At 41.6% G+C, this 14,560-nt stretch overlaps 1 protein-coding gene across 4 annotated transcripts in view; it reads right to left on the reverse strand.

The window, feature by feature from the left end:
• LOC122541750 (serine/threonine-protein phosphatase 2B catalytic subunit beta isoform) overlaps positions 1–14,560 on the reverse strand; it is a 121,492-nt gene that overhangs the window by 28,282 nt on the left and 78,650 nt on the right. For all 4 annotated transcript variants that reach the window (XR_015754249.1, XM_043678657.2, XM_043678659.2 and 1 more), the window contains exons 6-7: positions 4,587–4,726; positions 4,410–4,487 (exon numbers count right to left, since the gene is read on the reverse strand). Coding sequence is in view for 3 of the 4 variants with exons in the window: in XM_043678657.2 (XP_043534592.1) it covers positions 4,410–4,487; positions 4,587–4,726 (218 nt within the window). In the remaining variant the exon portion in view is untranslated. The remainder of the gene's footprint in view (positions 1–4,409; positions 4,488–4,586; positions 4,727–14,560) is intronic.

Below are 14,560 nucleotides of genomic sequence, written 5' to 3' on the forward strand. Positions count from 1 at the left end.
GCAGACAAGTGGGCGGACCCCCCCACATGGTACCCTGGAGAGTATTACATCAGTTTTTGATGACAGCCCTTCGACTCCGGAGCACCCAAAGGCAGTGGAGCAGAGCCAACACCAAGCAGAAACACAGTACCCTATTCCCACAACACTCAAGGGCCACTGACCACTTAAGCTCAATGCACATGCGTAATAATGATTCACAGCATTAATGTCAATGGACACATTGAGAGAGTAAAGTGTCCTCCCTTACCCCAGAAAATACTGGTGAACCTTCATGAATTCTGGAGCTAAAGCAGGTGAAACAAATCTTTTGATAGATTAGTTCGAGGTTAAAGAATTTGAGCTTGATGATGGTTGAGACATAAAGTCTATAGTTTAGGTACAAAACAAACTAAACAACGAACAGAAGAAAAAGGGAAGGGAATTGGAAAGCATTAAAAACACCAGGAAAAAAAAAATTCAGAGAGATGTAGCTGTTGGGACAATTTAGGAACACAATTTCTTGAAGGATAAGAAACAGTTAACCAGAGCAGAAAATATTCCTGAGAAGCCAGGAATGAAAAGATTGCAACGGGCAAATGCAAGAAATAATCCAGATGCAGTAATGATCCGCTAATCTGAACAGTCCAGAGTCTGAACTCCTCAGTATTGCTTTCATATCTTTCACTGACATCCAACTCTTGAACATACAATTGTTTCTATTCAAACTACATGAGACTATTTGTAACATAATTCCCCCAAACTAAAAGCTGAATTAAGAGATGCTATATTAAACTAAACTCAGTCAAGGATGACAGACTGAGCTGTATTACAGTAGCATGAACCCAGCGAACCGTATGCAGTCATGTGTCTGGAAACCAGTGACATGATAATAGAAATAGTCAAAAATGTTATCTCTGTACTTTAGTCAGATAAATAGATGTGTTAGAGAGCTACTACTTGGAACTGCTCATCATATCCCAATGTATGGCAAGCTAAGAATTTCAACTAACACTGAAATTGACTAAATTGGCAAGAAACGGTGGTGTATAGATAGCATCACTGGTCTAGTAATGCAGAGGCCCAGGCTAATAGAGTCAAAGACATACAGCATGGAAACAGACCCTGCGGTCCAACTCATCCATGCTGACTAGATATCAGAGATAAACCTAGTCTCATTTGCCAGCATTTGGCCCATATCCCTCTAAACTCTTCCTATTTATATTCCCATCCAGATGCTTTTTAAATGTTGTAATTGTACCAGCCTCCACCACTTCCTCCGGTAACTCATTCCACATACACACACCTTCTGCATGAAAAAGTTGCACAATGTGTGCCTTTTAAATCTTTTCAACCTATACCCTCTAGTTTTGGACTCCACTAGCCCAGGGAAAAGATCTTGGCTATTTATGCTATCCACGTCCCTCATGATTTTATAAACCTCTGTAAGGTCACCCCTCTGCCTGCCTCAAATGCTCTCGGGAAAACAGCCCCAGCTATTCAGCCTCTGCCGATAGCTCAAACTCTCCAACCCTGGCAACATCCTTGTAAATCTTTTCTGAACCCTTTCAAGTTCACACAACATCTTTCCTTTGGAGGGAGACCAGAACTGTACATAGCATTACAAAAGTGGCCGAACCAATGTCTTGCACAGTCCAACATGATATTCCAACTCACATACCAATGTGCTAACCAAAAAAGGGAAGCATACCAAACACTTCCTTCGCTATCCTATCTACCTGTGACTCCACTTTCAAGGAGCTATGAATATGCACTCCAAGGTTTCTGATCAGCAACACTACCCAGGACCTTACCATGAAGTGTGTAAGTGCTGCCCTGATTTTCCCTTCCAAAATACAGCACCTCACATTTATATCTGGGTCCCTCTGGGTCCCACCCCACAACTTAGTTTAAATCCGCCTGAGTAGCTCAAGCAAATCTCCCCACCACTATGTTAGTCCCCTTCCAATTCAGGTGCAATCTGCCCTTCTGAAACAGATCACTTCCACCTCAGAAGAGATTCCAAAAACCCAAAAATGTGAACCCTTCTCCCCTGCGCCAGCTCCTCAGCCATGCATTCATTTGTCCCATCCTCCTCTACCTAATCTCACTAGCTCATATCTAGTTTTATCCAGATACAACTACCCTCGAGGACCTCCTTTATAAATTCCTGCCTAACGCCCTGAATTCTTGCCTCAGATTCTCAATTTCTCTTCCTATGGCGTTAGTTCCAATCTGTAAAAGTACTTCCTGCCGGCCCTCTCCCCTTTGAGAATATTCTGCACCTTAGCAGAGATATCCTTGATCCTGACACCAGGCAGGCAACACACCATTTTGATTTCTCACCAACAGTTGCGGAAACATGTGTCTGTACCTATGACTAGAGATTCCCTTACCACAAATGATGACTTGGAACCTGGCATACCCCTTGTTACACTACAGCCAGTCTTCGTACCAGGAACATGCGCATGTTACATTCCGAGTCCATCACCTCCTACATTTTCCAAAACAACATACTTGTGTGCGATGGGGATAGCCACAGAAGAGTCCTGTAAGACCTTCCTCCCTTCCTGGCCATAACCCATCTACCTGACTGTATCTGGTTTTTCTCCCTTCCTACAACTGCCATCCATCATATCTCACAGCTTTTGTAAATTCATTATTGCCTCTAACTGTCACTCCAACCTATTCATGCAATCCGACAGGAATTGCAACCAAACATTTCCTGCAGACATAATCATCAGTAACATAGAAACTCTCCCTAATCTCCCATATCAGACAGGAAGAACTCATCACTCTCCTTAAGGCCCTCTTTGCACCCAAACAATTTACAGACCCAGAAAATACCACACAATCTTAATGCTCTAAAAAGCACAGTTCCAGGCTACCTTATGTTTTATATTTTAAATTTTAATTAAGAGACAGAACTCAATAAAATGCATAATAAAAAGAACCCATTCTACTGACTATTGTAGCTTTTCAAAGTTCACAGTAAGGTTACTTCAAAAAGCCACTTTGTTGCTCCCCTGCTGTGAGCTCTCCCACATAGGTTTCATCAAGGTCAGCTGTGAATCTCGCTGTTATTAATTTTTCTTAGAGGAACTCCACAGATACTTGAAATTAAACAGCAGAGGCAGTAGCTGTGCAGACTTACTGCTGGGTCAGACAGCAGTGTAAGTTTCTTTCTCTGTTTGAATCCCTTCCCACGTGGCCTGATTTCCTCTGCTTTTAAAATGCTGTGGTTCTGATCCTTTTTCACCCCGCAAGTTCCAAAACAATGCAACCAACAGCTTGTAAAACAGTAATTACTGTTCCAAAGATTTGAGGAAAACAGCTCCAACACAAATTCCCTCCAAACAAAAAAAGGAACAATGCTTCCAGCCACAACTTTTTCCTGTCCTCCATCTCAGATTACCTGCTCTGGGGCCATGCCTAAAAATCACATTAAGATGGCTGTTGGAATTTAATTCAATTAATCTGGCATTGTTTCAATGGTGACAATCATCTGATTGCTATAAAAATCCCCTCAGGTTCACTAAATCCCCATCAAAAAGGAAATTGCGATCCTTAACCAGTCTGGCCGACATAAATTGTCCACATACGCATGTGGTTGCCTTGCGTCTGCCCTCAATTCAAGGGCAATTAGCAACAGGCAAAAAAATGTACGCCACTTCAATGATAATCACATTGTAACAAGTTAAGAACCTCAGACTCAGGAGGAGGCCAACTCAAGGGTAAACACTGCATATAGTAAAACTCAAGAAATCACAGTCATTTTGATATCTTCACTATAACTACAAAATGTTTGAAAATCCTGACCAACCAAATCATCACTAACTTATCAATTCACAATCGTATGAAATTAGTTTTCTAAATGTAAAGTGGGCTTAAGCCCAAGAATTAAATGCTCCAAGCACTTGAAATAGTTCCAGTGATTCTGAATATCAAAGTGGTCATTTTAATGCCAGAGTTTTTACAGTGTTTGTGGGATATCCCTCTATTAGAAAGGCATAATATAGTTCAGTTCATATGTCATGCAAGTTCATATCCTAAGCCAGATAGCACCCAGGAGCGTTAACTTTGACTGATTTTAACCACTCTCTAGCCTAATGATAGAGGCAAAATATAGATTCTTCTCTTCAGGGAAGGATGACAGGCACAGACTGGTGGGTTTTTTCTGCCACGCCACACTATTTAATGCTCTCAGCTGCAACCAATACGTGAATTGGGTAAGTTGTATAGAGTGATTCACCCCAGCAGCTTAGACCCTCTGGCAACATATCAATTCTCGAGCCCATTGCTTTTCAATCCAAATCATAAAATCAAAAATCCTGTTTGTTTTCACACTCTTGAAATCTGGTTTACAATTTAACTTGCAACAAACCATATGTTCTGTCATGACAATGATACTGGTTTAATTCAGTGTTACTTACCCTGCATCCTGGGCCTCATGAGCTCGAATTATGGATAGCAAATTATTGTGTTGTAAAAATTCACAAACAGCTGAGTAACTGAAATACAAAGGTGTCCAATTAATATCCATTTAAAATGGCAGAGAACTCAAACTGAATGCACATTGACAAAGCCGTGCACCTGCCCACAAACTGCACCTGTAGAAGTAGGAGCATCCTCGCACTGTATTATGACTGAAGTGTTCTTGCGCTTTCTCATTTCCAAAATCCTCTGAAGGGTCTGACCACAACAAATCACACATCGGCCCGAATGCAGGTGGCTCCTTAAACCTATCTAACTGTAAAGAGACAAGTTGGGAAAACTAGAGAGTCAGTATCACTTGTAAAACAAAGTTGCTTCAATTGATATAAATCAGTAATCACTTCCAGAGTAGACAGCTCTACAAAACTGACCCGAGTTGGATTTTGATCTGTGGAGAGTTCTTTATGGGATACAGGAGGTACCTCTTTCATCACATGTAAAAGCATAACTAATTGAGGAAGTGGAGTTAGTGGTTGGGTGAAGAGCCTGTGGACATTGTCCTTTTGCCGATGAGCTTACAATATCTGGTTTACAATTTAACTTCAATCAAGTCATACATTCTGTTACAAAGAAGGTGGCTTAATTCTGTGTTACTTAGCCTGCATCCTGGACCTCATGAGCTTGAATTATTGATAGCAAATTGTGTTGTAAAAATGTTATGGGAGGAAAGAAAGTCAGACAGATTATAGAGTACCTCCTTTAACCTTCAGTTTGCCTGATGCCTAGTAAAGCCTGTGGTTAATAGTGCAATGATTGTTAAAGTGAAGGCAAGCAACATTCAAATGATAATACCCTGCTTCTCAAGGTAATTGGTTGTTCAGCCTTCATCCCAACTTTAAGAAATTTCTCATCTCCATTTGTAACTGTATCACCTATTTCTTGATTCCTTCAAAAGGAAGCACACATCTATCCTATCAAGCCACCTCAAATATTTTACACTTAATAAGACCACTTTTCATTCATGGTTAAAATCTCAATCTGCACAAACTTTCTCTCAGCAAACCCATAATCTCAGGAACCTGTCGAGTGAACTTTCTCTGAACAACCTCCAAGTACAGCCTCATCCTTATTTCAAGAGATAAAAAATGTAGTTGCAATTTCACCATTATCCAGTACTGTTGTAATTCCCTATTTCTATAGTCCATCCCCTTTGCAACAAAGGTAATCATTCCACCTGCTCCTCTGATGCTGCCTGACTTGCTGCGCTTTTCCAGTACTACACTCTCAACTCTAATTTTCAGGATCTGCAGTCCTCACTTTCGCCTAATCATTCCATTTGTCTTCCTAATTACTACATGCCACTTTTTTTTGTTCACATACAAGACACACTGATCCCTTTGCACCACAGCATTCTGTAGCTTCTCTATTTAAATAACAGTTAGTTTTTCTATTCTTGCTGCCAAAGTAGACAACTTCTCATTTTCATATTGCACTCCACTTCCCAAATGTCTGTTCAATTACCTAACAACATCATTGTGTGAACGGTCAATGTGTTTCCTACATTTCAGTAAATGTGTAAATATCATCGCAACAGCCAGTCTCATTATCTAGGTTATTATAATTTAGACGGTAAATTGTTGAAGCCCAGCATTTCACTCATTACAATTTGCCAATCTGAAAATGACTTCTTTATCGCAGCCTTGACTAACTAGCATAAAACAATCTTATAACCATGCTAACAAAGCAGACTCAACACCATAAGCAGTTACCATGTGCCTGAAGAAGGGCCTGTGCCCGAAACGTCGAATCTCCTGTTCCCTGGATGCTGCCTGACCTGCTGTGCTGTTCCAGCAATAAAGTTTCAACTTTGATCTCCAGCATCTGCAGACCTCACTTTCTCCTCCACCATGTGCATTAACCTATTACATAGCACCTTATCAATAGTGAAATCCAAATATACTATATCTACTGGTTCCCCTTTACTCATCTTGCCTGACCTTAATACACCCTCCAAAGAATGCTAATAACTTTGTCAAACAGGTTTTCCCCTTCATGAAACCACAGACTGCGTGAGTGATTGTTTTGTAAATGCTCTTCATTTCATTGATTTCAGAAGCTCCCCATTTACAAGATGGCTTACTAGTCTATAAAAGTATTCTGGGTTGCATTGCCGCATTCTTGAGAAATGTGTATTTTCCATTTTTCAATCCACTAGGTCCTTCCAAAAATCAAGGACACTTTGGATTATTACAATCAATGCTTTACTACCTCTGCTGTGAGTTCTTTTAAGACACCACCAGAGAGGCCATTGGCACTTAGAGACTTGGCAGCCTTTCATTCGATTAGTAATACTATTTTCTTCTCTACTGTTAGTAACGATTTTCAGTTCCTCCCTCCCTTTTGCTTCTTGATCTCCGACTATACTTGTGGTGCTTTGCAGGTATTCTATGGAAGATGGATACAAAACACTTGCTGAAAGTTTCCAACTCTCCCTTTTCCATTAATTCCAATTTCACCCTTTAAGGAACCAATGGTCACTTCAGTTCTTTTCCTTTTTACAGATTTTTTGAAACTTTACTGCCAATTTTTTTTTTAACATTCCTAGATGGTTTCCGCCTATATTTCCATTTGCCTGTTTTTTAGTTTGAGTTTTCCAAAACTTCTTGCCTATCACTAATTTTTGCAGGATTGTATGCCATTTCTTTCAATGTGATACCACCCTTAACATCCTTAACACCCTGAACAAATCATGCACCATTCTGTATGTCTCTTTTTCTAAATTGAATATATCTTCGTTGAGTTTTAAATATCTGTTTTAGCTAATGCTTCCAATCCATTTTAGCTAAGGTGGACAGTGAGAGCCTTTTTCCTTGGATGGTAATGGCTAGCACGAGAAGACATAGCTTTGAATTGAGGGATAACAGATATAGGACAGATGTCAGAATTAGGTTTACTTAGTAGTAAGGTGTGGAATGTCCTGCCTGCAACAGTAGTAAAAGCACCAACTTTAAGGCTATTTAAATGGTCATTGGATAGACATATGGATGACAATGGAATAGTGTAGGTTAGATGGGCTTTAGATCAGTATCACAGGTCGTTGCAACATCGAGGACCGAAGGGTCTGTATTGCACTGCAATGTTCTATTGTTCTAGAATTCTGCCTTCATATTCTTGTAACTGCCTTTATTTAACTTTAATTAAGGGATGGAGTGACAGAGAGGTTGGACAAGGTTGGTCAGGGAGGAAAGTGGAGGGGCAGCAAGGACAGACATGACAAGCAGGCTGCACGAAACCTAAGCGTGAACGCCTCAAGCATGAACTACAAGAACCCTGTTGGCTCCAAAGTGGATATCAGTGCTTTATTTGTTACTCACACATGGGACATAGGCACCGTTGATGAGCCAGTACTTATTACCCATCCATAGCTGCTTGAGAAGATAGTGGTGAGGTGCTATTTAGAATATCATTCAGAAACATCAAACTCTGGAAACATGTAGCATGGGGTCTGACAAGAGGAACAGGCATCGCTATCAGAAATGTATTGGCAAGATTGGGGCAGAGGAGAATGAAAGCACATCAACAATGTCCACAGAGGTAGACAAAGATAAAGGAATAGTAAAGCTGTTATGATTATAGAAGGGAAGAGTGCACTACAGTTGTAGTCAAAGTGTATTTGTGGGGGCCATGGCCAAATATCGGAGGGTGGGATTCAAGTTCACTCCAGAACCTGGAAAATTGAGCATTTAGATGGATGGAAACAACATATTCTTGGAACATGAGGGAAAGGCAAACAAAGATTGGGCACACATTTATGAGGATGGGGGTCTCCAGCACAAGCTTATTTAGGAGCAAGAAGAAAAAAAAGGAGGCAGTTACGATGTCAATTTTTGAGTCCGAACTCTCCGAACCTGGCAACATCCTTGTAAATCTTTTCTGAACCCTTTCAAGTTCACACAACATCTTTCCTTTGGAGGGAGACCAGAACTGTACACAGCATTCCAAAAGTGGCCGAACCAATGTCTTGCACAGCCCAACATGATATTCCAACTCACATACTAATGCGCTAACCAATAAAGGGAAGCATACCAAATGCCTTCTTCACTGTCCTATCTACCTGTGACTCCACTTTCAAGAAACTATGAATATGCACTCCAAAGTTTCTGTTCAGCAACATTCCCCAGGACCTTACCATTAAGTGTGTAAATGCTACCCTGATTTTCCCTTCCAATATACATTTATATCTGGGTCCCTCTGGGTCCCACCCCCACAACTTAGTTTAAATCCGCCTGAGCAGCTCGAGCAAATCTCCCCACCACTATGTTAGTCCCCTTTTAATTCAGGTGCAATCTGCCCTTCCGAAAGAGATCTCTACCTCAGAAGAGATTCCAATGACCCAAAAATGTGAACCCTTCTCCCCTGTACCAGCTCCTCAGCCATGCATTCATTTGCCCCATCCTCTCATTGCTATCTTCACTAGCTCGTGGCACCGGGAGTAATGCAGATACAACTACCCTTGAGAACCTCTTTTTTTAAAAAAATTCCTGCCTAACGCCCTGCATTCTTGCCTCAGATTCTCATCCTTTTCTCTTCCTATGTCGTTAGCTCCAATGTGTACGACTACACCCTGCTGGCTCCTCTCCCCTTTGAGAATATTCTGCACCTTCTCAGAGATATCCTTGATCCTGACACAAGGCTGGCAACATACCATTCTGATTTCTCAGCATCAGTTACAGAAATGTCTGTCTCTGCCTATGACTGAGAGTCCCCTATCACAAACGATTACTTGGAACCTGGCACATCCATTTTTATATTAGAGTCAATCCTGGTACCAGAAACCTGACTATGCATGTTACATTCCCCCCCCCCCGCCCACTATAGGAATTGCAAGCAAATATTTCCTGCAGACGTAATCATCAGTAACATGGAAACTCTTCCTAATCTCCCATATCCGACAGGGAGAACACACTCTATTTAAGGCCCTCTTTACACCTTAACTAGTTATAGGCCCAGAAAATACTGCACAATCTTACTGCTCTAAAAAGCACAGTTCCAGGCTACCTTAGTATCTATATTTTATATTTTTAAAGTTTAATTAAGAGGCAGATCTCAATAAAACGCATAATAAAAAAGAAACCATTCTACTGACTATTGTAGCTTTTCAAAGTTCACAGTAAGGCTACACTTTAAAAAGCCACTTTGCTGCTCCCCTGCTTTGAGCTCTCCCACACATGTTTCATCAAGGTCACCTGTGAATCTCGCTGTTATTAATTTTTCTTATAAGAACTGGGATGTCCACAGATACTTGAAATCAAAAGCAGAGGCAGTAGCTGTGCAGACACTGCTGGGTCAGACAGCAGTGTCAGTTTCTTTCTCTGCTTGAAGCCCTTCCCATGTGGTCACTGCCACAGCTTTTGTCTAACTTCCTCTGCTTTTAAAGATTTCCTCCTTTTCCACCCCCACCAAGTTCTGAAACAATGCAACAGCTTATAAAACAGTAGTTACTGCTCAAACATTTGAGGATATCAGCTCCAACACTGAAAATACCTAAAAAAACTCTTACAGCTACAACATTTTCCCAACCTCTATCTCTGAATACCTGTTCTGATGCCATGCAGAACAATCACATGATAATGGCTGATGGAGATTAATTCAATTGATCTGGAATTGCAAGTTGGTCTCAAAATGGTGACCATCATCTGATTGTTTTAAAACTCCCATCAGGTTCACGAATGCCCCTCTGAAAAGGAGATTGCTATCCTTAACCAGTCTGGCCTACATAAATTATCCACATGCGCAAGTGGTTGCCTTGTATCTGTCCTCAGTTCAAGGGCATAGAACATAACAGCGCAGTACAGACAGTTCGGCCTTCAATGTTGCACCAACCTGGGGAACCAATCTGAAGCCTACCTCCCATGTATGATTCCTCCCATGTAAGATTCCATTTTCATCCATATGTCTATCCAATGACCATTTAAATGCCTTTAAAGTTGACAAGTCTACTACTGTTGTAGGCAGGGCATTCCACGCCCCTACTACTGAGTAAAGACATCTGTCCTATATCTCTCACCCTTCAATTTAAAGCTATGTCCCGTCGTGCTGGCCATCACCATCCGAGGAAAAAAGCTCTCACTGTCCATCCAATCTAATGAGAGGGGAAAGGTTTAGGGGAGATATACATGGAAAGTTCTTCAAGCAGACTGTGGTGGGTGGCTGGAATGCCAGTGGAGGTGGTGGGGGCAGGAACAATAGTGTCATTTAAGATGTGGATGTAGGTTTGCTCGCTGAGCTGGAAGGTTCATTTTCAGACATTTCATCACCATACGAGGTAACATCACCAGTCAGACTCAGGGTGAAGCACTCGTGGTATGCCTGCTTTCTATTTATGTGTTGAGGTTTCCTTGGGTTGGCTGACAGCATTTTTCAGTGTGACGGCATTTCCTGTTCTTTTTCTCAGGGAGTGGTAATTGTCATTGTGTTTGTTGATAGAGTTCCAGTTGGAATGCCATGCTTCTCGGAAATCTTGTGCGTGTCTCTGTTTGGCTTGTCCTAGGATGGATGTGTTGTCCCAGTCGAAGTGGTGCCCTTCCTCATCTGTATGTAAGGATAGTGGGTCATGTCTTTTTTTGTGGCTAGTTGATGTTCATGTATCCTTAGTGGTTAGGTTTATGCCTGTTTGTCCAATGTAGTGTTTGTTACTGTTCTTGCAAGGTATTTTGTAAATGACATTAGTTTTGCTTGTTGACCTTATAGGGTCTTTCAAGTTCATTAGCTGCTGTTTTACTGTGTTGGTGGGTTTGTGGGCTACCATGATGCCAAGAGGTCTGAATAGTCTGGCAGTCATTTTCAAGATGTCTTTGACATAGGGAAGAGTGGCTATAGTTTCTGGACAGGTTTTGCCCGCTTGTTGGGATTTGTTCTGAGAAAATCGGCGGACTATATTTACTGGGTACCGGTCCTTTTTGAATACACTGCATCTAACAGACTGTGAAAACACATCCATCCTAGGACAAGCCAATTGGAGACATGTATGAGAATTCCTAGAAGCATGGCATTCCAACCAGAACTCTATCAACAAACACGTTGACTTGGATCCCATTTACAATCCTTGGAGAAAAAGAACAGGAAATAACACAGTAAATTACATCAGCAACCCAAGGAAACCTAAACATACTAATAGAAAGCAGGCCATGTCACCAGTGCTTCATCTGGAGGCTTACTGATGTTACCTAATATGGTGACAAAATGTCTGAAAACAAAGCTTCCAACTCAGCAAGCAAACCTACATCCAGAACCTCAACCTGAGCTACAAATCTTCTCAAAACCTGCTAACATTTAAGATATGTCTAGATAGATACATGAATGGTCAGGGAGCAAAGGGATATAGATCCTTAGAAAATAGGCAGCAGATTTAGATAGAGGATATGGATTGGCGCAAGCTTAGAGGGCTGAAGGCCCTGTTACTGTGCTGTAATGTTCTTTGTTCTCGGATTATATGTCTCAATTAAGTCAATTTTCAACCTCCTTCTCTCTCATGAAAACAGTGTCAAGTCTCTCAGCCTTTCCTCATAAAACCTTCCCTCCATCCCAGGCAACATCCTAGTAAATTGCCTCTGCACCCTTTCCAAAGCTTTCACATCCTTCCTATAATGCGGTAACCAGAACTGCACACTATACTCCAACTGTGGCCGCACCAGAGTTTTGTACAACTGCAGTATGACCTCACGGCCCTGAAACTCAATCCCTCTACCAAAACAAAGCTAACACAACATACGCCTTCTTAACAACCTTAAGTGGCAACTTTCAGGTATCTATGCACATGGACACAGATCTCTCTGCCCATTTACACTGCCAAGAATCTTACCATTAGCCCAGTAATCTTTATTCCTGTTGCTCTAAAGTGAATCACCTCACTTTTCCGCATTAAATTCCATTTGCCACCTCTCAGCCCAGCTCTGCAGCTTATCTATGTCCCGCTGTTATCTGTGACATTCTAGAGCATTACCCACAACTGCACTGACCTTAGTGTCACCTGCAAATTTACTAACCCATCAATCTATGCCCTCATCCACGTCACTTGTCAAAATGACAAACAGTGGCCCCAAAACAGATCTTTGCATTACACCACTAGTAGCTGAACTCCAGGATGAACATTTCCTATCCGCCATCACCCTTTCAGCTAGCCAATTTCTTATCCAAACCGCTAAATCAACCTCAATCCCACGCCTCCGTATTTTGTGCAATAGCTTACCGTGGGATCCTTATCAAATGCCTTACCAAAATCCATATATACCACATCAACTGCTTTACCCTCATCCACCTGTTTGGTCACCTTCTCAAAGAACTCTAAGGTTTGTGAGACACGACTACCTTCACAAAACCATGTTGACTATTTCTAATCAATTTATTCCTCTCTGGATGATTATAAATCCTATCTCTTAGAACCTTTCGAACACATTACTCATTGATCTGTAACTACCAGGGTTGTCTCATTTTCCAGTCTTCCAGCACTATTCCTGCAGACAACGGTGACAAAGGTCAAAGCCAAAGGCTTGACAATCTCCTCCATGACTTCAGAGAATCATAGGAAAAATCCTATCCGGCCCAGGGGACTTAACTATTCTCACACTTTCCAAAATTTCTAACACCTTCTCCTTGTGAACCGCAATCCCATCTAGTCTAGTAGCCTGTATCTCAGTTCTCCTTGACAACATTGTCTTTTTCTGAAGTGAATACTGACGAAAAATATTCATTTAGCGCTTCCCCTACCTCCTCTGACTCCATGCACAACTTCCCACTACTGTCCCTTGATTGGGCCTAATCTTTCTCTAGTCATTCTTTTATATGACATACCTATATAAAGTTTTAGGGTTTTCCTTGATCCTATCTGCCAACGACTTCTCATGTCCCCTCCTGGCTCTTCTTAGCTCTCCCTTTAGGTCTTTCCTGGCTAGCTTGTAACTCAAGCACCCTCACTGAGCCTTCACATCTCATTCCAACATAGGCCTTCTTCTTCCTTTTGACAAGAGATTCAACTATTTTAGTAAACCACAGCTGCCTTACTCGTCCCTGTCTGACAGTTACATAATTATCAAGGACACGTAGTAGCTGCTCATTGAATAAGCTCCATATTTCAATTATGCTCACTCCCTGCAATTTCCATCCCCATCCTAAATCTTACCTAATTACATCATAAGTGCCTTTCCCCCAGCACTAATTCTTGCCTTGTAGTATATACCTATCCCTTTCCATTGCTAAACTAAACATAACTGAGTTGTGGTCACTATCACCAAAGTGCGCACCTACCTCCAAATCTAACACCTGGCTGAGTTAATTACCCAGTACCAAAGCCAATGTGGCATCGCCCCTTGTTGGCCTGTCTACATACTGTGTCAAGATGCCCTCCTGCACACATTGCACAAAAAACTGACCTGTCTAAAATACTCGTACTTCCAGTCAATATTTTCAAAGTTAAAGACCCCTGAACAACTATTTTGTTATTCTTTTCTTCAGAATCATCTTTGCTATCTTTTCCACTACATCTCTGGAACTATTCAGAGGCCTATAGAAAACTTCCAACAGGGTTACTTCTCCTTTCCTGTTTCTAACCTCAGCCCATACTACCTCAGTAGACGAGTCCTCAAACATTCTTACTGCCCCTGTAACCCTGTCCTTGACTAACAATGCCACTCCCCTCTCTCTTTTACCATCTTCTCTGCTCTTACTGAAACATCCAAATCCCGGAACCCGCAACAACCATTCCTGTCCCTGTTCTATCCATGTCTCTGAAATGGCCACAACATCGAAGTCCCAGGTACCAACCCATGCTGCAGGTTCACCCACCTTATTCCAGATGCTCCTGGCATTGAAGTAGACACACTTCAAACCACCTTCCTGCTCGTCAGTGAATTCTTGTAACCTTGAAACCATATTTCTGATCTCAGTACTCTCAACCTCCTGGACACTGGAATTACAATTTAGGTTCCCATCCCCTCGCTGAATTAGTTTAACTAACCTCCACCCCCAGGATATTGGTAACCCTCTGGTTCAGGTGTAGACCATCCTGTTTATAGAGGTCCCACCTAGCCCAGAATGAGTGCCAATTAGCAACAGGCAAAAAAAAAAGATCGCCACATCAGTGATAGTCACATCA

The sequence above is a fragment of the Chiloscyllium plagiosum genome, unplaced genomic scaffold (assembly GCF_037043375.1).
Source record: "Chiloscyllium plagiosum isolate Xiang-an unplaced genomic scaffold, Cpla_swu_hap1 HiC_scaffold_43, whole genome shotgun sequence".
Classification (NCBI taxonomy): Eukaryota; Metazoa; Chordata; class Chondrichthyes; order Orectolobiformes; family Hemiscylliidae; genus Chiloscyllium; species Chiloscyllium plagiosum.